Consider the following 21465-nt stretch of genomic DNA (forward strand, 5'->3'; position numbering starts at 1 on the left):
ATGCTAAAAACTGAGGCTAGGGTAGGACTCTGTCACATATTGACCATAGACATCTATAGGAATGGAGCTGAGACAGCAGAAAGCTGCTAGAATGATGCAATGCCTCAAAGATTCCAGGGTTAATCCAACTGGAATTGAAAAACTAGAGCTGTATTATTTGAAAAACAAATGAAAGACAAACCCTGGTTAACTCTTTATATGTCTGAAAAAATGAGAATTAATTACAATCTTATTTTTACTGGTAGAGTTGTACCAGAGGCCCTTTTACTCTAGTAATTTATGGGAGATACTTCTATTTGACGTGACTGTAGGATGCCTTCTTACCCTCCCTTCACTTGAAACTACTCTGCAGTTTTTGATATTACCAAGTTATTCTGACAGCCCCAAAGATGGAGGGTTGCTTTTGTAGCCGAGTAAAGGGAAATACAGAGAAGGAGAAGAACTTGCATAGGATTACATAGGAAAAGAGTGGCCAAACCAGGAGCCAAAACAAGACTGCTCAAGTCCTTGCCTGATGTGTTGAAACAAAAGCTTATTCCTTATCTTCATTTCCTTTGTCAGTGTTAGGCTCATGCAGGACTAAAGCAAGATGCTCAGCATGAAGAGCCCTGGATTTCTCATTTACCAGAGTAGTTAGTCACTATTGAATTAGCAAAATTATTTGCTGCTACAGCTATCAAGGGAGGGAGGTTTGTGTGCCAGAGTTCCAGCAATGTAGATGGGACTTCTTTTAGCAAAAAGAATTACATTCACGCTGTAGGAACCATGTTTTGAAGCAATGCTTCTCGCACTAGGCAAGGAAGCAATTGATCATATTGTCAGAAATGCTCAGTGGCTCTTGAAGAGCCATGTGAACAGCTGAGTACTTGAAAACCAGACCACAGACTAGCAAGGTCATCAGCAGGTGCAGTGAGCATGCCTAGCTTTGCTCAAAGCACTTGGATCTGGAAAAAGAAAAACGAGAGGAGAACTTGTGGGCTGCTAAGTCAGCATTTGGAGAAGGATAATGAAAGGCTTTCTTCCTTTGCAGTGATTCGAAGCAGACAGAAATTGAGGTTTCTTGTGAATATGGAAGGAAACTGCTGCTGCTTTTGCATTGGCAATACTTATGTCTTGAGTAGTTAGCCAGGAGAAACTCTGGGTGGAGGGAAGCCTTTGGCTGCTGTTTATTCTTTCAGATGTATCATATGGTGTTTGCATGCTGGAACAACGTGGTGTCTTCTGAAGCCTGAAAGCGCAGGGTGTGAGTGATTTTTGTTGTAGTTTGGGAAATTGCATTTTGTCAAAGGGAGGCACGCTAGTTTTTGGGCTCTGTTTCAACTTCTCTTTTCTTTCTGGTGAAAAAGATTGTTTTTTCCACAGTACAGACAGCTGTATTAAATGGGCTTGTTGGTTTAACTTGGAATTTCAGCTGAAGAGGCTATATAACTGTTACAGACAGGATTAGAAGGTATGTACTGTGAGTATAGGCTTCTTCAGAACAACAAGCTCTTACCCTCCTTGAGGAGTAGTACTTGGTTTTTAGTGCCTTAAACATTTTTGTGTCCATGGCTGAGACTCCCTATTAGAATCCATGCGTACTTATAGAAGCAGAAAAGCCATGAAAAGGGAAGGAAACGATCATTCACTCATCTGAAACTTCCTGTTTAATTTCAGGGACTTTCTGCCACGTGGATCTGGCATTGTAACCAGACGCCCGCTGGTCCTGCAGCTGGTAAACTCCAGCACAGGTATGTGAGCTACCTTCCCTGTGTCTCCAGCTGGATTGCTGTCTTCAATCAAGAAAGGTCTTACTTGGTCAGTGGCACTACTCAGTGTGGAAAAAATAAAGAAGAATTTTCCCCAGTAAAAATGACCTGCAGCTGGTTTTCAGTTCTGTCTGTCTAACATCTGATGCATTAAGTGTTCAGAAGCAAAATGCTGCTTAGGTTTTTGTGGTTTAATTCATTAGGCAAGGCTCCATATGTATACTTCTCACAATTTTCCTTTGCCTATGCGGTTGTGACACTTATGAGTGGGTAAGACTTAAGTCAGATGACCCTGCTGACAAAGCGTGGAAATAAAGGGTTGAGATGACTTAATGTACTAAAACCCCATGTGAGACCACTGGGATCTGGAGAAGAAAGTCTGCAGAGTTCTGTGGCTGGTCTTTTGTGCAGTTCACTGGTGTTGCTATTTACTTGCAGGATATCTTCATTACCATTCCCCTTAACATAAGTTAAGATCTCATCTATGAGTTGGCAAGTGAATGTTTCAAGGTACTCTTCCTCTTGTCAGGTGAATGTGATCTCTCCATGGCAGTCCTTGTGTACAGCAAGGAGACAATTTGACTTTTGCAAGGCTTTCAAAACTGAAAAGAGAGGGTTCTTTGATTGGTTAGCCTAGTCAAGGACTGACACACAAGAACCCCCAGCCACCAGCCAATTCAAAACAATGTCAAGAGAAGGTCTGTGTTTTTTGGTTTTTCTTCAGATTCTCTTGAGTCTGTTCTCATTACATAATGATACTTATTTACCCCCAGCACTTTAATACAGAGCTAGTCCAAGTTCTGAGTACCAAGGTATCTCCCAGTGTAGCTGTAGAAGTCACTGTTGCTGCAGGCAGGTGCATGCTAAGGTGGCTTAGTATCAACAGAGAAGGTCCTGGGTTACTGTTGAAGACAAGTGAGGATGCCTCTGCTGGGGCAAAGGCTGGTTGGTGAAGATATTGGGCTCAACTGAATTCTCTCAGAAGTTGACCAGATGATGTGACTGCAGTAACTTCTATGCCACCCTTCCAGGTCATAGTGAGAAAGGCCTTTGCCAGACTTCATCCCTGGTTTTTGTTTTGTTTTACTTTGAGACATGATGTTTTTGTCACACTAAGCGTTTCTCTGATGTCAGTGATGACTTATGACTCTGCTTCTGTTTAAATAGAATATGGTGAGTTCTTACACTGCAAAGGAAAGAAATTCACTGATTTTGAGGAGGTCCGTTTGGAGATCGAGGCTGAGACGGATCGTGTTACTGGCTCCAACAAAGGGATTTCCCCTGTGCCAATCAATCTTCGAGTCTACTCTCCCCATGGTGAGTCCCAACGCAGCATCTGAGTCAGGAGATGGATGAGGCAGGTTGCTGCTTTGTCATGAAGTAAAGACAGAAAGAATGGAGGTGAAATGGTGAGTGTGCTTGGTTTGACTTGAATCTCCATGTGCCTGGGCCATCAAACTGCCAGCCTTAGCATTACTGCTGTAACAGGTTTGTCTGCCAGCTGAGGTATCTGATTGCTTTCAGAACTTCTCTTTGAAACAACTCATGTCTGTGCTGAAACTTGGTCCTGAGGCTGTTCCTTTCCAGCAGTGTGGGCATTATGGTGAAGAGCTGTTGTCTCTCCCTGCTTTCTGATACTGCTTTACTGGGCAAATAAATGGAACAAAGAACAACTGATAGGGAGAGTAGCTTTCTTGAGGAGCAGTTGCCTTCATGTTTGCACGTAAAGGTGTACTTTGTATAGTTCTCTCTGAGGCAGTACCTGCATCATGTGGTACCGATCTCAGTGGAATAATTCTGCTTAAACAAGGGAACAACATGGTCCCAAGTTGGCCAGCTCTTTAAATGTGAACAGCTGTATGGGCATTTCTTGGAAAGCAGCAGCTCAGTGCTACATAGCAGTTGGTCAGGTAGAACCTGTGCTTGATTTTTAGTTTTTATTTTTTCTATCAGAAAAACAGCTAAACAGTTATAGGGCTGCATGTTGTAGTCCTTCAGGAGAAGGCCCAGCTGACTTTCACAGGAGCCTTCCTTGAATAAGGATGGCAGGACTGAGTTCTTCAATACTGGAGACAACTCTTGAATGGAACCAACTCTTCTGACTCTCCACTCTTTGTTATAAAGTGAAAAAACCATACTGTCATCCCTTTCCTTTCAGTGTAGCATATGTGGAAGGACTTGAGGGCACAGTTTCCGTGATTATGAAAACAAGTGATTTAAAGGGAAGGGTGATGAGATCACTGACAACTAGCAACTAGTTTTTACTAAGCGGTAATAAAAAGGAACTAGAAAGTTCTGTGTGCTGTTATAGCTATTGTATATTGGAGATGCTAAAGATACAGGTGGTGCTTATAGACCGGAACATTCATACCTCAACACTCCCTTGTGCTGTCTCTTATTTCCTATGTCTAGTCCTGAACCTGACCTTGGTGGATCTACCGGGTATGACAAAAGTCCCAGTGGGAGACCAGCCCCCTGACATAGAGTTTCAGATCAGAGATATGCTCATGCAGTTTGTCACCAAAGAGAATTGCCTCATCCTGGCAGTATCTCCAGCCAACTCCGATTTGGCCAATTCTGATGCCCTGAAGATTGCAAAGGAGGTGGATCCTCAAGGTAAATGCCTCTTAATTTAGCATGACATTGCTAGACAGTGGCCTGATTTTCCTTTTACATTTTGATTGTAATTAGCCCAGTAGCTGTGGGCTCCTGTCTTGTCTTGGGTTGTATCTTCACCAACACACGTTCTTCTGAGAGGTGTTAGTCAGTGTTAACAGTTACTGTAATAGATTTTTTTGTTATTCCTCTTTTCTTTCTTTGTCTGAGCCCCATTTCTGAAGAGGTAAAGGATTTTTTTCCTTTACTCATCTGCATTCTGCCTGGAGAAAAGTAGGAAAATCTGCACTAAAACCTTCTCTGCTGTGGCATGTTTCAGCAGGATATAGCTCAGAAGAGCTCGATTGCAGTCTGTTTTGTTCTCATGGCCTCTGAGACATGATGGGAACTGTAATGTTTGAGCTCGGGAGCCCCCAAGTAGCCAAGTTGGGCAATCTGAACAAAGGATTACATGAGTAGTTTGCTTGATCAAGTATGTGTGTGTTTTCCATAGGGCAACGCACTATTGGAGTCATCACAAAGCTGGATCTTATGGATGAAGGAACTGATGCAAGAGATGTATTAGAAAATAAATTACTTCCTCTTCGTAGAGGTATGTTTCCTCATGCTTTGTCTGTGATCTCCTTCCTATATTTTTCCCTGTGTGAGGTGTCCTGGCCTCATCCCCTTCCTCCAGTGCATCCCTTTCCTGCAACATCTGTTACAGCTTGTGGTTAAGCCATCTCTGTTCCAAGGTGGAACTGAGAAGAGCTGAGGAACAGTAACGCTGTTAATAGGACCTTTTTAGGTAGTTGTACCTTGATATGTAGTCCTAGCAGAAGCATAGCTTTATGTTCTTATCTTTACTTTCTCTTTCCTTACTTCTTTCAATAAGGCAAGCTGCAAAAATGGAACTCCTGTCTAAGAGACTCCCCTTGTCTTTTTAGCTAGATAAGATTGCCATAGTATATCAGATGAAATAATTTTGGAGTGTCATACATGCTGTGTGTAGCTGTAGCAAAGTACCTATACTGAGGACTTTAACAGAAGAGTCTCAGATGAATGAGACTAGGGTATGCTTTGTGATAGGGGAAACAGTAATAAATATGTTAATTCTCAGTTGCATAGTCATTTTTGTCCTGCATACTGAAATATCAGAACCTGGGCTATTCAGAGGAAATTGTGGTTTTAAACTCTTCCAATTGGTTCCTAATAATGTGCTGCCACTAGAATTCCCTTTTTGCAGTGCTGCCAGCTAAGTAACTTTATCCTTCTCAATCTGAGTCCTGCTTATGTTCTCATCCTTGCAACCACCTGATCTCTAACCCCACTCTTCTAGGTTACATTGGTGTAGTCAACAGGAGTCAGAAGGACATTGATGGCAAGAAGGACATTCAGGCAGCTCTGGCTGCAGAGAGAAAATTTTTTCTTTCGCACCCAGCCTACAGACACATGGCTGATCGCATGGGAACCCCCTACCTGCAGAAAGTATTAAATCAGGTACTGTCAACAGTTAAGAACTGCTGCCCACTATGTCACAAGAATGATTAGGCAGCCATCAGGGCTCTTCTGAGGTGGAAAAATACAGGAAAAGCTAAAAATTGTGGTCAGCAAATTCATATACTTTAAATTGTTTTGCTGCGGTGAGACTTGTGAAGATTGGTTAACTCTTCCTCCTCTGCATCGTAAAAGGCGCTTTGATGCCAAGTCCTGCGAAGCATGTCTGACTTGTATAATCCTGATAGTGAAACACATTAAGGCCAGTAATGGAGCTTACATGCCAAAGGCACAGCACTGCTTTATCAGTGACACTGGTGCAAAATCAATAGTTGGTTCATGGCATTTATGCTATCGGAATGCAAGATCTTTCTGCGTAAGCTAAAAGATAACTTCTAAATTTCTAGTGGTCTCTGTACCTAACAGTAAGCTGCAAAGATTGATTTAAATGGTAGTAACTTTCACATCTACTAAGGCTCTTACCTCCTGTCTCAGACAGTAACAATTTATTGTTGCTTCCCTCTCTGTTCCCTTGAAGTACTCCCTTAAGTGAAGAATTACTTTTTCATTTTTTTTCTCTTATTTAAATATTCATCTTCAAACTGGAGTTTTCCACAGCTGAGGTCTGTGGAAACCCTCTTATTAGAGCCTCATCAGTGGCTTTGGCTTCTTCCACCTTGCTTTGTCACACTTAGCATTACAAAGGCTTAACCACCACCTTGGGTTTCAGTGGTCTGCTAATCTGAAGACAGAATAGCCTTTACCCTGGTGTAAATAGCAAATACTAATACCTGCATGTGAAGCTTATTCTTGGGTTGGAGGCAGCAGCCTTGCATGAATGGGAGTTTTGTACTGGACTAGAAGGTAAAATGGACATCAAGAGTAGAGGGATGTAGTAGGTAGGAGCTGGGGAGCTGGGATACACCGAGCTGGTATCTGTCCTGGGACAGACTTTTTACTAGGACCACTCAGAAGGATTGAACACAGAAGAGAGGAGCATTCCTCTATTTTGTGGTGCAGAGGTAGCAAACTCGTCCCAGTAACCACCTAGAGGTTTATTATCATCTTCAACCTTCTTGTGCAGCAATTGACCAACCACATCCGTGACACCCTGCCAGGGCTGCGGAACAAGCTCCAAAGCCAGCTTCTCTCCATTGAGAAGGAGGTGGAGGAGTACAAGAACTTTCGCCCTGATGACCCTGCTCGCAAGACCAAAGCTCTACTTCAGTAAGTGGCCTCAGCTGCATGTACCTCCCTCCTTCATGGAGACAACTGCTCAGCCATGACTTCTACTTTATGTTTTTTGCCTTCTTTCAGGATGGTGCAGCAGTTTGCCGTGGACTTTGAGAAACGCATTGAAGGCTCTGGAGACCAAATTGATACCTATGAGCTGTCAGGAGGAGCAAGGATTAACCGCATCTTCCATGAGCGTTTCCCCTTTGAACTGGTGAAGGTACTGCTTCTCGGTGCTGCTGAGATACGCTTTGTCTTCTAGCCTTCTCTCTGTTACCTCTTCTGTCTTTCGTCTTGCTCCTCTTGGTACCTTTCATCATCTGTCTTTCCCTTTTGAGTACTTTGTTTCACGTTTTTTCCTTTTACTACCTTTTTTTTTATGTAGTCTCTTATTGGAGCCTTCCCATAGCACTGACCTTTTCCCTCAGTCCCTGTCCTTGTTACAGAACTTAAATTTTTCTTGGTTAAATGACAGTATTTCTTTGGCTTAATTCCTAAATGCTAAATTAAATGTGCAAAATAACTTCCTTTAACACAAACAATAGTAAATCAATGAGCAAATATTCTTGCAGGTATGTTGTGTCAAAACTACTTTGACTGACTTTCACACAGTACGAATGGTGCTGAAACTTGTACTTCCTTGATCCTGAGCACCCCACTAGAGTCAAAGTTGCCCTGATAAATGTGCAAGAAGCTGGAAAGAGGATGTAGATACACCTGGGATTACTTCTGTCTGTGCCCTGTCAATGGTGGGAACAGCGTAGAAACTGTTCTACTGTCGTAACAGTTGAAGGGGATTTTAATTGAATGATAGTTTTCTTGGATGGTAAAGTACTGACCAGGATGGCCTGATCGGAAGTGGTATGGAAAAAGTTCTTTTAATGCCAGTTGGAACAGACTAGAGTTAAATCACTGCGCTCCTGGATTTTCTGCATTTTCCTTCCTTTTTTTGCATTTGAATAAGTTGAAGCTTTTTAGTGCAATACAAGAGCCTGCCTATATTGGATAATACATTTTTGTATGTGAATTGTAAATCTATTTGTGGTGTTCACTGAAAAAACAGATGCCAAGACCTCATGCTAAATCTCGGGAGGCAAAATAGTTTTAGAAAGCAATGTAGCACTTCAGTCTTATTCCTTTATCTCAGGGCAGCTCCCTTGAGAGCTGCTGGGGCTTGGCAGCTGTACACGTAGGCCCTTAGCTATTCATATTTGTCCAGGATGTCTGCATTGGCAATAGAAGCTTTATGGCTGAGCTCTGTATCCAACCCTTGGGCTAATCTCTCATCTGCCACATGACAGTGCTGGCATGGGACTCTTTCTCTGTAAAGCATGCTGTTGTGTATTCTGGGGTTTAGCAAATAAGTGTCAGACCATTTCTGATAAAATTCTCTCTTGGTGCAGATGGAGTTTGATGAGAAGGAGCTGCGACGGGAGATTAGCTATGCCATCAAGAACATCCATGGTATCAGGCATGTATCACGCACTAGGCAGACCATTGGCTGCATAGCTCTGTAAATACCTCTAGACCTTCCAAATGGAGTTGAAGACTTCAGAGGTACGGTAGGTCAGCCAAAGGGGAGGGATAATATCCTTGGACCACCCTGGTGGCTTGAATCTGGGAGTAGGGACAATCATCCAAGTCAGTTTGCTTTCTCTTCCCATGTGAGAGTTGCAGAAGCCTAAAAGGTAAAAATGCCATGGTAACTAGATGTTTGCTCACTCTTTTCTTGTGTCTTGATGTAAGAAAGGATAGAAAGAGGGATGCAAGCCTGTACTAACTACTTTGTTTAGTTAAAACTAAAGTGTTGGGTTTTACTTTGTGCCTCCATACTAACCATGTACGGTTATTTGAACAACAAGTACATTGAACAACAAGTTATTTGAACAAAAAGTACAGATATTTGAACAACAGTTAGTTGTTCAAAATGGTTGTTAGTACTGAGCACCTCCTCCCCTAGAGATCTGAGGAGCACTGGGGTGTCCGTCATTAGAATACCAATGGCTCCAGAACATAGTCAGCACAGACGCTTGTGTTCCCCTCGGCGGAGGCTAGCTGTCAGGAAGCCCGGAGACCCAGGGCTGTGCTGCTCATGGGAAGGTGAGCAGAGCCTGGTGCCTGCCTGAGCCCTTCCTGCATGCTGGGGTGTGAACAAATGCTAACCTAGACATATTTGCATTCCTTTCTTTTGCTCAGTCACTATCTGAGCTTGATAAAGGGTATCAAACATGTTAGTGTCCTAATAATTAAGAAAATATTTCAGAAAGGGCCTCCCATGTGCTGCACAACTCTGAGGTCAAGTGTGCTGCGGAGGGGTCAGCCTTGGCTGCTCTTAAGTCTGGTGGCTGAGGGAAGTGGTGGCCTGGCCATGGCTGTCCAGCTGCGATCTGGTTTGCCCTCAGCACCTCCTTCCTGGGAGGTGCCAAGTTCCCCCCCACTTTCCATGGACTCTAGTCAGGGCTTGTCTGGGGGATGTGACATTCCCCAGCTCCACGTGCTGGGTTTCAGTGGTGGCGATGCCTGCTCCAAGATGTGTGTGTAACGCTGTGACATTCTCCTTGCCCCTTCTTCCCCTCTTGCCTTGTCTTGTCCCCCACCCTGGGTATTTAGAACCGGTCTCTTCACACCCGACATGGCCTTTGAGACCATTGTGAAAAAGCAGGTGAAGAAGATTAAAGAACCTTGCCTGAAATGCGTGGACATGGTCATTTCGGAGTTAATCAATACTGTTAGACAGTGCACCAAGAAGGTAACCAGAGGCAGCATGGAGTTGGCACCTTCCACCCGCTCGCTGGCTGTGGCGCAGCATTGTGACCTGGACAGGGACTTGCCTGCAGCCACACTCAGTGTTTCTAACCACCTCCTCAGCATGACGAGACCTGAGCGGTACCAGCCTGGGGCGATCCAGCCAACAAGCCAAACAGGAAGGGAAGTGCTGTGGGACATGACCGTGGCTGTTCTCCCTGAGTCTTTTAGAGCCGAGGGGGGCTGGAGATGTCCCTGCCACCCCTCTGTAGCATGACTCCTGATACCTTCTAAAACCAAGGGTATTTCTCTTATGTGGCTCCATTTGACTTTACATTTAGTATCTGGGTTTATTCTCAAAGCCAGAAACTGGAATTTAAATTGTCCCCTCTGTTCCTGTAGAAATGAGTGTTAATCTCAAACCAGCCTTTGGGTGCTGCTGGGGCGGTGTATGGGGCTGAACTTCAGCGGCTGTAGGAGTTACAGCTGTGAGCTGTATAACAGGGAAACGTTCCTGTGGTGTTTGGCTTGGTTTCTGGTTGGCTTCGTCCATCTTCTGTTCTGGAAGAGCAGCACATGGCTGAGAAGAAGCAAGTTAGAAGTGTGCATCAACCTCTGGGGTCCTCCCGCTCTCTCTGATGGAGAGAGAGGGCTTTGGGTTTTGCCCTTTGGGATCCATGCTGGTATTAGGGCTGAGGGAGGGAACTTGCCTTGATTCTGCCCTTTGTATATGGCAGCTTTTGTGGTCTGAGGTTGGGGTTGAAAGGCAGCAAGACAGATGATTTGTTCCATTCCTCTCAGCCATGGCTTGCTGCTTCAGGCAGGGCTAGGTGCTGGTGAGAAGGCACCTCAGTTAGGATGGTGGTACGGGCACTGGAGACTGGAATCGCCACTGGCTGTTCAGGTGCAGGTAAATGGGTGTTGCAGGAGGTATCTGGAGAGTCTGACACCCTGTATCTGCAGGGATGGGGAAAGGTGCCCAAGTGCTGATACTCGCCAACCCTTGCAGAAATGCCCAGCCCATAGGGCTGAGAGCCTCCGCAGAAGGGCTCAGGCACGCGCTTTGCCCCCCTGGACAGACTGGGAAAGCAAAGTGGGTACAGTGAGAGATTGCTCAGGTTTCTAGAGTGCTGGAGGAGCTTCCTTTTTCTGTCCTGCTGTCCTCTCTTGGGGTGTGTGGCTGTGGGGAGCACCCAGAAAATTGCCATTAGAGCCTGGCGGCAGGTAAGCACAGGCCCTTGGGCTGCCAAGTATCCAGAGTTGCCTGCTAGCTGGATCAGAAGGGCCCTCTTTCATGCCCTCTGAAGCTTCTCTTGATTTATTCTCCGTCCATCAGTTGCCATTCAGAGATCTCCCATTAATTCTTTCTCTTTGCATCTTTCCCTTCATTTCCCGTTTTCTTCATTGTTTCTTTTTGTTTTCTCTTTTATTGACAACTTCAGAATAGACTATCTGTTCTGACAGTGGCAGGTTTCTCAAGTGATCAGGTGGTGGGTGCAGCAGAGTGGGAAATAAGGGAGAAGAGACCATAGGGACTAGGGGGAAATGTCACACATTCAGGATTAAAGCATTCAATTTTAGTTCAAATTCTGCTGCTAAGAATTTGATGGTTGACTTCAGTACTCTAGTAGCCATGGTTACAATTTTGTATCTGAAGAAACAAAATACCATCATTCAGGTGATACTCGGGTACTAGAAGGGAGTGATTTTGTTGTTGTAGTTGTGCAGGGACCCCCAGGTCTGGGGGTAACTGTATGCTGAGCTTAGCAGGGCAACTGGATTATGAGGAAATGGCTGGTGAGCCAGGGGATGTGAACTTAACTCTGAAAATGCCCTTCCTTTGCTCAAAGGGGGCATTGCTGGCACCTGGAGAGAGACCCTTGGGTGAAGCTGAATCCTGTAACATTCCAGCTCTTTGCTGCCTGAAACACAGACTAGTTGTAGGTCCTATAGTATGCGTTGAAGCATGTTTTGGTACTGGTGTAACTTGGGGTCTTGCAGGTGTTATCCACAGAGATGTGAAGGGGGGAACGCCAGATTTAAATGAGGTGGTGGTTATTTATAGCTAGCTCTGGATTGCTTGCTAGCTGTCAGCAGCACAGATTTGGCTGTTTACTGTACCTTTAGAAAGGCAGCATGCCCTTCTTGTGTTAAGTGGACACTGCCCCTTAAAAGCCCTTGCAAAGCAGTAATGCCCTGTGCTAAAACTAGTAACTTCTACTGTGTAACAAAGAGCATCCTGGTAGAAGCTCTAAAGTGTTGAAGATGTGCTGAAAACTTTGAGTGTGGTAGGCTTGAATTGGATTAATCTTGGCCATGTTTTAGTAACTCCAGTTTCTGTGGACTTTCTGTTCTTTTGTAGTAGAGCCACTGAGAATACACTTAAGCCAGCATAGATGGTATCAGTGGAAATTAATACTTCCTTGTAAACCTCAGCAGGCCTGTATTGGGTCTGGTGCTACAGGTTAGCTGGGGCAGACCTAAATACTGGGTACATCTGCTCACACCGAGGAAGTTAATGTTGTAGGGGAGGTGAGCGAGTTGAACTAGTCTAAGTGGAACAGTCTGTCTGAATCCCTGAAACTAAGAGGCATCAGTTCTGCCAAAGCAAGATGCAGGTGACAGACCTTTGGAAGTCTCCTTGGCTCCTGCTCTGGTTTCCTGCAGCTGGAATAAGGAAAACACGAAGGGGGAGGGAACCATGGTGGGTAGGGGAATGCCTGAGACAAAGGGAAATGGGGCACAGTGAGCCTGTGGGAAGAGAGGCAGTGGCTCACTGTGGCAAGCAGCTTTGTCTTAAAATTCAAAGCTTTCCTTTAAGGAAGAGATCACTTGATCCCTGGGGAGTTCCATCCATTCATCTTGCTTTTAACAGCTCACCGTTTCACTAGCCCAGCTGCTTCTACCTCATTCCCCTTGGCCACTTCCATTTGCTTGGAGACTCTCCTGATACTTGGCAGTGCACAGGCCCCATAGCAATGCTCACCTGGTTCAATAAACTAATGCAATGAACCAAAATCTCACTTCTCATTTTGCCTTGTGTTTTCTCTCTTTTTCCCTTTTCCTTCCTTCTTTCTTCCTCCTTCCTGCTCTTTCTCTGCTTTGCTTTCTTCTTCCTCGTTGCTTCCTCCCACCCTGCCCCTGCCATGCAGAACGGGTCTCTTCACGCCTGACCTCGCTTTTGAAGCCATAGTGAAAAAGCAGGTGCAGAAGTTGAAGGAGCCGAGTCTGAAGTGTGTGGATATGGTAGTGAGTGAGCTCACATCCACCATCAGAAAGTGTAGCGAAAAGGTAAAGAAACAAAAAATGCAAAGAAAGGTCAATGCCCACCCCCTTCCCACACACTTCCACGCTGTTCCTCCACACATGCCCCAGGAACTCCAGCAAACCTAGCGAAAGAAAATGGATATAAAAACGCATCTAAAGGAGAGCAGCAACCTGCAGGTATAAGAGCCTTTTAAAAGTAAATCAAGAGCAGCGGGCATTAGCTGTTGGGCTTTTTACCTGAAAGGCGAGCTGGGATCCAGTGGATTACTCTAGCATACCCTTTTCTTCTCTCTGGCTCAGTGGCATCAAACCCTTTGCAGGCCCTGCTTTGCTGTGCCACTGCCTGTGCATTGTGAACTTTGATTTTATTTTTTTTTTTATGCGACCCCCCCTTAAAAAAATCCAGTTACCCTAGAAAAAGATAAAAAGACCTCATATGCCCCCACAGCATGAGTAGTCAGCAGGTTTCATGTTGTCTGCAGAGCTATGTTGAGCAGTAGCATATACAAAACAACAGTTGATTTAAAAGTTTGAGGTGCAGGATGTTCTGCAAGAGATACTGAGTCAACAGAAGATTACTGTCCCAAAAGACTTGGGGAAAAGCTTTTCCAAGCATTACACCCTCTGCATCATTCTCCTGCTGATCTCTTGCTCCATGGACTGTGCTCAGTGGGAGGTAGCGTGGATACTTGCATGCTGTGAACCACAGGAGCTGAAGCCTTAGGCTAGCAGAGGGCAGCAGCAGCTGGAGAGGGAAGCTGCCCCCAGTGATGTGGAGGGTGTCAAATACTGCCCAGAGGCTGGGGCAGGAGCGAGTTTGTTTCCCGGGATGGTTTTCTCCAGGAGGGGGCACCCCATGCCTCCTTAAAAAAAAAAAAAACCAAAACAAAACCCAACAACAAAACCAAAACAAACAAACAAAAAAACCCCAAAACCAAAAAAAGGCAGATGTGGCAATTAGTGTTAAACTTACCAGTGAGGGGCCAGGCATATGTCTGTGACACAACAGAAGTATGTTCTGGAAACTGAGTTGGAAAAGGCTGTTTCATGGGTTATTTTAGGACTTGAAAACGACAATTCCCTTCTTCCAGAGTTGCAGCCAGACTCATCAATGTATACCCGTAAATTGAGAGGGAAGAAAGATAGGAATTGATGTGAGTTCAGAGCGAAGGCAGGAGCTGAGCTTGTAGGGTCTGGTTGTACTTAGGCACACAGAGCTCACTGCCACCTCTGTTAAGGAGACATCTTTGACATGCCCCAAGCTCTGCCTGGTCTATTTCTTGCAGAGTTCTGCTGTTGCCAAATTGTGGAGGCAGAGTAACTCCTTTCCAGCCTGCTTCTCTTGTGGGTTTTTCATTCTGATGGTTTTGACTGCTTACCCTGTCTTCTGTATCTAGGCAGAGATGTCTGCTCTGGGTTGGGAGGGAGAAGGATTATGAAAACTCCAAGGGTGTGGAATTCCAGTTTCCCTATTGGACCATGTCATTAGAGTGGCTGGATACCCACTTGCTTTGCAGATTTTAATCTGTGATATGGTGGAGGACCCTGTGGGGTGGTTCCACGGTGATGCAACTGAGATAGGTCTGTAGGGAAGGTGATAGTAGCAGTGACATTACAGGAGACCAATGGCTGTGGTAAAAGCTGGAGAGGCCAGGGAGAGAGATAAGAGATGCAAAATAGCTGCCTGAATGAAAATATAATACTAATAGTAGTAGTACTGGAAAATAAAAGGAAGGCTTTAGTAATATTTAAAGTCCAATGTCTACATGCAGTAAGAAGGTTAATCTTGCCTGTATCTCCCTCTGAAAGAGTAGAAGGTAACTGCCATAGATATCCAATTTTAGGATAGCAGCCAGCCTGAGGTGGGTTTTGATGGTATAAGGTAGTAACTTATACAGAGAGGCATAACTTAACTTACAATATTTATCTTGCATGTTATAGCCCTTAAACTGCTTGATGTGGACAAGAGCATGTGCTATTAGGGGAGGCATTTGGGAAAGGCTGCTTCAGGACTGATGCTAATTGTAAGGTCATACCAAGCTTGCTGTGTTGTGAATTGATGCTGTCTTTCAGAAGACAAAAACCCAAGCTTTTAAACTCACGAGAAGCCTGCAAGGCTTCTTGAAAGGAACAGTGCTTGGGCTAACACCTCTTGAATTAGCTTAACAGTCCTGTAGCCTTGGTTTGTTGCTGTCCTGAACTATTGTGTGTTATTGTTTGTGTGCTGTCACAATTATTTCATTTCACCACAAATGGTGAAGAAATCTTTGTATGTGCAGTTGCTAAAGCTGCATAGATGGAATAATATGAGACTGTCAATAAAGAACATAGAAGGTGGCAAACCCATCTGTTGTCTGCAGAAGTACAGCTTTCCTGTACAAAAAGATTTGCAGTTGATTATTTCTTGACCATTAGACAAAGCTGAGGGCTGAAGAGAAGTTAGCTGCTGTTCTTTGACTGGCCTGATCCTGACCTCCTTCCAGTTGGTTAGATGGAGAGCAGCTCCAAAATCAACAGGAAGCTGGTGAAAGTGTATAAGCCCTTTTTACATTTAAGAGGGTAACGTTCTAGTTAATGTTTTCACAAAAGCAGGAACCTTCTGTGCCAGTCTGCACTGCAGCATCTCACAAGTGCAGGAAGGGCTTGCAAGTCAGCAACCCTTCAGCTAAAGGTTGATCTTTGTGCTGGCAAGGACTCCTGGAATCTGCAGTGGGGAACTATGGAGTGTTGGGGCAAATTGGCTTTCAAAGAGGGCTGTAAACTTGTATTTTGATTAAACAGGTAAATGCAGCTAAAACAGGATTGAAAGACCCCTTGAGCTGGGATGTGATCACAGACTGACAGACTTAACCCCTCAAAGGGTCGCCTGCTCTCCTGTCTTTCAGAGTCATGGCATTTCTGGGTGCTGTTTGTACTGCTGGGGATAACTCCTTGCCCCTCTATGCCCTATTGCATGTTCCCTGGTGGTATGACATCCTGTGGCTTGTCTGTGTCCTCTTTCCTTGGCTACCTTCGCTTCTCCTGTGCATGCTTGGGATTGGAAGCTTCTGCATGGGGACTGATGCTGTCAATTTATTTTTGCACATGAACGTTGCTAGATGACCTGGGTTCTGAATAAACCACAACTTGTTTTACACTTTGTATGCATTTGTACTGATGGGTATGGTGGGGGGTGGCAGGGGTGGGGGGTTTGGTGTGGGGGGTTTTTGTTTGACTGTTGTTGGGGTTTTTTGTGGTGGGGTTTTTTTGGTTTTTTTTTTTTTATTATTATTATTTGAAGCAAAGAAGCTGAGGCTTGCTTAGAGGTTTTCCAACTTTCTGGTTTTGTTTGACATAACTTGCCCATCAATCCTCTGCCAACCCCCCAAAGGAAATGGGAAGCTTTGCCTGTGTGTCTCTGAAGCAACCAGCTGTCTGAACCATAAAGATCATGGAGAATACCCAGTTTGTGCATTCAAGACAAGATGGTGGTGGGGAACACTGGTTTCACTTGCCTTTTCCTGCCTTTGTAGGGTCATTGGTGTTCAAAACAAACCACATGTGAAAACAGGCAGTGCCAAAACTAGCCCTCAATTCCAGTTCCAGGTGATTGCAACTTGCTTGACTGCAAGTGTGCTAAAGATTTGAGACTATTTGTAGTGAGAAGTTAAATATTGTTGCTGATTAGCATGGAATCTAATGGAGGCTTCCAGTAGTGATGCTGCACACTTTGAGACAGCTCCTTCTAGCATGTTATAATTGCTTATGTATACAGAACAAAAGGCCAAACCAGTTTAAGAAGCTTTTGTAAACTGGAGGAACAAAACAAATGTAGTACAGATCATAGGCAAATGAGATTTATATCCCCTCAAGAGCATGTGTAGAAACATATAAAAGATTGATATCAGGAAATGCTGTTTGATATTGTAGTCAAATTGGAGGTAATATTAAAAAAAAAGGGGGGGATGGGAATTGTTTCACAGAGTATAGGTGAAGTGTGGAATCCAGCTAGATCCTGGGTCTGTAGGGTTAATTTCATTTGACTGTGCTGGGCCTGATCTGAGAAGCACACAGTTACTAGAGACTTAAGAATCCTGGCAAGTACATAGGTGCTGTGTGAAACTGTGCAGCTTTGATGGTGCTGATTTTGGAAGTGTTTCTCATGTATGATTTCTGTAGATATTCTTCTTTTGAACCACAGCTAGTAAAGGCCTTCTGCTTTTCTGGGCAGGAAAAGATTCCCTCAGTAATGTGGCAGAAAGTGTGGTGTAGGTGTGATGTGAGTATAGACCTGGGCCATGTAATCCTGCCCCAGCGCAGAGCGGGTAGAAGCAGCTGGATGCCCAGAGCACAGTGTTTCTTGAAGACATGTACCCTTGAGTTGGTCACATCCTCTGTCTCTGCCTGCAGATGTTGATGGAGACGACCAGATGTTTCCACTTAGTGCCTCAACAAATGGGGATTGAAATCCACTTCCCAGGGAGAATTCCCATAGGATTTAGCTGGTTGTAGCAACAGGCCATTCACCTACTTAGCCTACTAGAATGAGATGCTGAACATCTAGAGAAATTTTTCACAAAGAAAAACTCCCAACAAGCAACATGTTTACATCTGGGGTTTGTCAAGAGCCTCATTCTAGGAAGAATGTGTTAGGTTTGGAGCAGGTCTCTGGTGAGGCAGAAAGGTTGCTGCAAGAGTGAAAAAGGCTTTTCTCTGAAGCCCAAGGCAAGAGGGAATAAACTTTGCCCCCAACAGACCTCCAGGAACTTGGAAAAATCTGTCTGCAAGTCCAGCTTTCTAGAACTTCCCTTGAAAATATCTGATTGCAGGGTGTATATATGCATGCATGCGTGTGGGGGGCTGCTCCCCCCCTTTATTCCTCCTTTTCCCATGTGCACGTGTTTTCTCTGTCCTGCAGCTCAGCCAGTACCCTCATCTGCGTGAGGAGATGGAGAGGATTGTTACTACTCACATCCGTGAGAGAGAAGGCAGGACCAAAGATCAGGTAGGGGTCAGGAGCGTGTGTAAGAGGGGAGACTGGGTGGGATGGGGGACACCTTTGGAGGGACAGCCTAAGCTAGAGGGGCCAAGGGGTGTCTGGCTGCAGAGGACTGATCAGATGAACAACGTGCAGGGCTCTGTCTGCCCCTGGCCACTAGCAGTGTCAATTACTAACATCTGTCTTGCTCTGTCTGTGCCTCTGTTGGCAGGTCATGCTTCTAATAGACATCGAGCTGGCTTACATGAACACAAACCATGAGGATTTCATTGGCTTTGCCAAGTAAGCACCCACATCCTGTCTGCATGTGTTCTCCTGTGGCTTTGTCCTATAGCTGCTCCAGTAGATGGGTTGCAAAGGCCCTGGTGCAAATGCTGTCTTCTCAAAGGATAGTTCAGCTCTGTGTTGCTTTTCAGTGGCTCTGTATTGTGAGGTGGGGGAGGAAGGGTGTGTAGAAGGGGGAGTTAGAGTATTAGGGTTGTGTTGGGGGATGGAAAAAGCAGAAACTGTGGAACGTTAGTGACCTATGTGTGGTTCAGGTGGGAGTGAGAAGATGAGTTGACCAGGCTGAAGGAGCAGATGGAAACGGGTTGGGTTATCCAGACTTGGAAGGCAGCAGTGAGGGGCATGAGCTCTCTGTAGCAGCATCTGATGGGAGCAGGATTCAGGTGATCAAGAAAAGCCTGAGGCCTTTTGAATGTCTCTGCTGTTGTTTGCAGTGCTCAGCAGAGGAGCAGCCAGATGAGCAAGAAGAAGGCAGCTGGCAACCAGGTAGGCCGAGATCCATCTCCTTCACTGCTGCAAGAAGGATGTTTGCTACCTGGATGCTACCAGGTGGACAAGTGTTGGTCTAGATGCAGCAGTGCTCTAAGTTTGGTGGTTTTTTTTTTTTGTTTACTCCTCAAACTCTGTTTATACTTGGAGGATAGTGTTTTAGGCTTGCTGTAGTCAGGAAGAACTGAGCATGTAGCAGCAATGGAGGGAAAGTGTTGGAGAGGGAAACAGGTGCTTGAAAATCAAGATCTGGTCTTGTTTTTCCTGGTAGAAACCTCTGCTGATGTTGTGTAAGTTCCTGTTTGTTCAGCCCCTTCGCTAGCTGTGCTCACTCTTCTGCTGAGGTGAAGGGTGCAGAACACTGGGTCTGAACTGTTACAGTAGGGAATTGCCTTTTCTAGTTATCTTTCCCATCAGTGGTATCTACTTTCTGGAAACGGATTTCAAGAGAGTTTGTGGACTCTCTTCTTGAAGACTTCACTGGGAATACTTAAACCTCTGTACAGGGTGACAAAGGGTGATTATAGCTATGGTTGCGCTGGGTATGTATGAATGCACCCATGGGAGAAGGCAGCGGTGGAGGGGAGGAGTTCCCTTGTTCCTTCAGGAACTGTAAGGAACATACATACAATGAAAAAAGGATCTAATGACACTTACACCCAGACTTGCTGGGGATGTGACAAGGCTGTCTAGGCTAGAAGATCTTGTAGAAACAAAGCCTTACAAGCAGCTTCATAGAGAATGGAAGCAAAGGCTTTTGCTTAGTCTGTTTAAAGACATTCACTCCTGATCTTCCTCTTTGTAACGTGTTTGACTGCCTTTCCCTGCACGCAGACATGCAGACTGTTCCAGTACTGATGGCAGGCAGGTAGATCAGCAAGTTGGGCTGGCCATCCATCCATTTCATGGGATATTGGAGCAGCTGTAGGGAACCCCATCCTCTGAAGGATACCTTACAGAAGTCCTGAGCATAAAGGAGTGCAAAGGGCAAACTCTGGATCTACCTGTAAAGCGCTTTGGCTTTCCCATTAGCAGACTTTATTTCGGGATGGGGGTTGCTTTTGTTAACACCTGGGGTAAAAGATTTGGTACCAGCTTCCAATTTCTTCTATTTTTGAGCCTCTCTTCTCCTGCTCCAGCTTTCCTAGTAACAATCTCTCCTCTCTTTGCTCCTCTCCTGCTCTGCTGCTGTTGCTATGGTTCCCCTTTGCAGGATGAGATCCTGGTGAGTAGAAGGCCACTCAGCAGGGTGTGCTAATGAACATTAATGTTGCATCTGGGAAGGCAAGGACAGTGCATAAACAAATTATTCCCTCTGCTGCTGAATGGGGAGAGGAGGGCAGCTGGCACTAGACACAGGTGAAGCAGAAGTTAGGTGAAAAGGTGGTGTGTTGAGGAAAAATTCAGAAATGCTGGTACATCTTGTGGGTGGGTGGAGATGAAAAGCAGTGATCCAAGGATGTGTGGTTCTGTTTCGCTGCCCCCTCCTGCCCACGGAGAGAATAGGGCTATCTTCAGCTTAACAGTAGGTACCAGGTGAAGATCCAGTGCTCCTACATTTACCTTTATAGGGTAAACTGCCAATTAAAATGATTGTGTACCTCTGTGGTAGGCTGCTCACACAGTACAACTTGCTAATATGCAGTGCAGTCACATGGTTTTTCAATGCCAGGTCGTTTTCAGCAAGCATATCCATACAAGCTATACACACATGCATGCAGATGTTTTTGGGTGTTAACAGTGCAGTAATACCTAAAAAAGCTAATGCATTTAGGATGACGCATACTTACATTGGATTATTGCATGTGTGAGGCTCTAAACCAGCACTTGGTGAGTTGGAGTTCCCTCGAGAGTAACAACCTGGCTTCTTTACAGACTAAACTTAAAGGAACATGGTTTGCCCTAAATTAATATGTCTACTCAAATAACTGGGTGTGCTGAAGTCCAGATGCACCATTTTGTTCTGTTATACTTAGTGTCTCCTTTCACTATACACAGTTCTTCCTGGTTTGCTTGCCAGTCTTCTCTTGAACTGGTTCCCCCCATCCCTAAGCTGAGTGAAGCACTCCACCTGTGTGGTGTGCTGAAAGGTGTGCTGTTGTCCTGGTTTACTCTAGGCATGGCCTTTTCTGGGTGTGTTGCTGTGATCTGGTGCTTGTAGGTTGTGCCAGTGTCTGAGCCACTCTCGATGCAGTCCTGTATCTCTTTCCTCTTGGCAGAGGGTATAATGCACAGCACTGCCAGGTTCCTTCCTGCGCCCTTTTTATACTATTCCTGGCCCTTTTGAGGCAAAGACCTTCACTGGCCAGTTGAGTGGGGGGCTCTTCTGGCAGCAGCAGAGAGCATGGTGTTCCTTGTCTTTCCATACTACTCTGTGTGTAGGGATACCCTCTGATCTTTCTCCTCTGTCGCCTAAGGGCAGGTTTTTAGGGCCCTTGTTAATGCACGCTGCTTCCACCCCCTTAGGTCATCCGAAAGGGCTGGCTCACCATCAACAACATTGGGATTATGAAGGGTGGCTCCAAGGAGTATTGGTTTGTCCTGACAGCAGAGAACCTCTCCTGGTACAAGGATGACGAGGTGAGTAGCTCAGCTCTGTGACTAGAGTCTTGGGCATCTGATGATATA

General features: G+C 45.1%; 1 protein-coding gene across 18 annotated transcripts in view; it reads left to right on the forward strand.

Annotated features, from left to right (window-relative positions):
* Nucleotides 1–21465, forward strand: part of DNM1 (dynamin 1) — a 68658-nt gene that overhangs the window by 22615 nt on the left and 24578 nt on the right. For 12 of the 18 annotated variants that reach the window (XR_008745496.1, XR_008745497.1, XR_008745498.1 and 9 more), the window contains exons 2-15: nucleotides 1657–1730; nucleotides 2916–3065; nucleotides 4161–4364; nucleotides 4858–4956; nucleotides 5683–5843; nucleotides 6925–7067; nucleotides 7158–7293; nucleotides 8477–8544; nucleotides 9684–9822; nucleotides 17983–18069; nucleotides 18275–18345; nucleotides 18783–18834; nucleotides 20051–20062; nucleotides 21304–21417. Coding sequence is in view for 13 of the 18 variants with exons in the window: in XM_055793977.1 (XP_055649952.1) it covers nucleotides 1657–1730; nucleotides 2916–3065; nucleotides 4161–4364; nucleotides 4858–4956; nucleotides 5683–5843; nucleotides 6925–7067; nucleotides 7158–7293; nucleotides 8477–8544; nucleotides 9684–9822; nucleotides 17983–18069; nucleotides 18275–18345; nucleotides 18783–18834; nucleotides 20051–20062; nucleotides 21304–21417 (1510 nt within the window). In the remaining 5 variants the exon portion in view is untranslated. Of the gene's footprint in view, nucleotides 1–1656; nucleotides 1731–2915; nucleotides 3066–4160; nucleotides 4365–4857; nucleotides 4957–5682; nucleotides 5844–6924; nucleotides 7068–7157; nucleotides 7294–8476; nucleotides 8545–9683; nucleotides 9823–12970; nucleotides 13110–17982; nucleotides 18070–18274; nucleotides 18346–18782; nucleotides 18835–20050; nucleotides 20063–21303; nucleotides 21418–21465 lie in introns of all 18 variants that reach the window. The other 6 variants (XM_055793967.1, XM_055793971.1, XM_055793976.1 and 3 more) reach the window with 3 other exon arrangements.

This window comes from Falco peregrinus, chromosome 1, assembly GCF_023634155.1.
Source record: "Falco peregrinus isolate bFalPer1 chromosome 1, bFalPer1.pri, whole genome shotgun sequence".
NCBI lineage: Eukaryota > Metazoa > Chordata > Aves > Falconiformes > Falconidae > Falco > Falco peregrinus.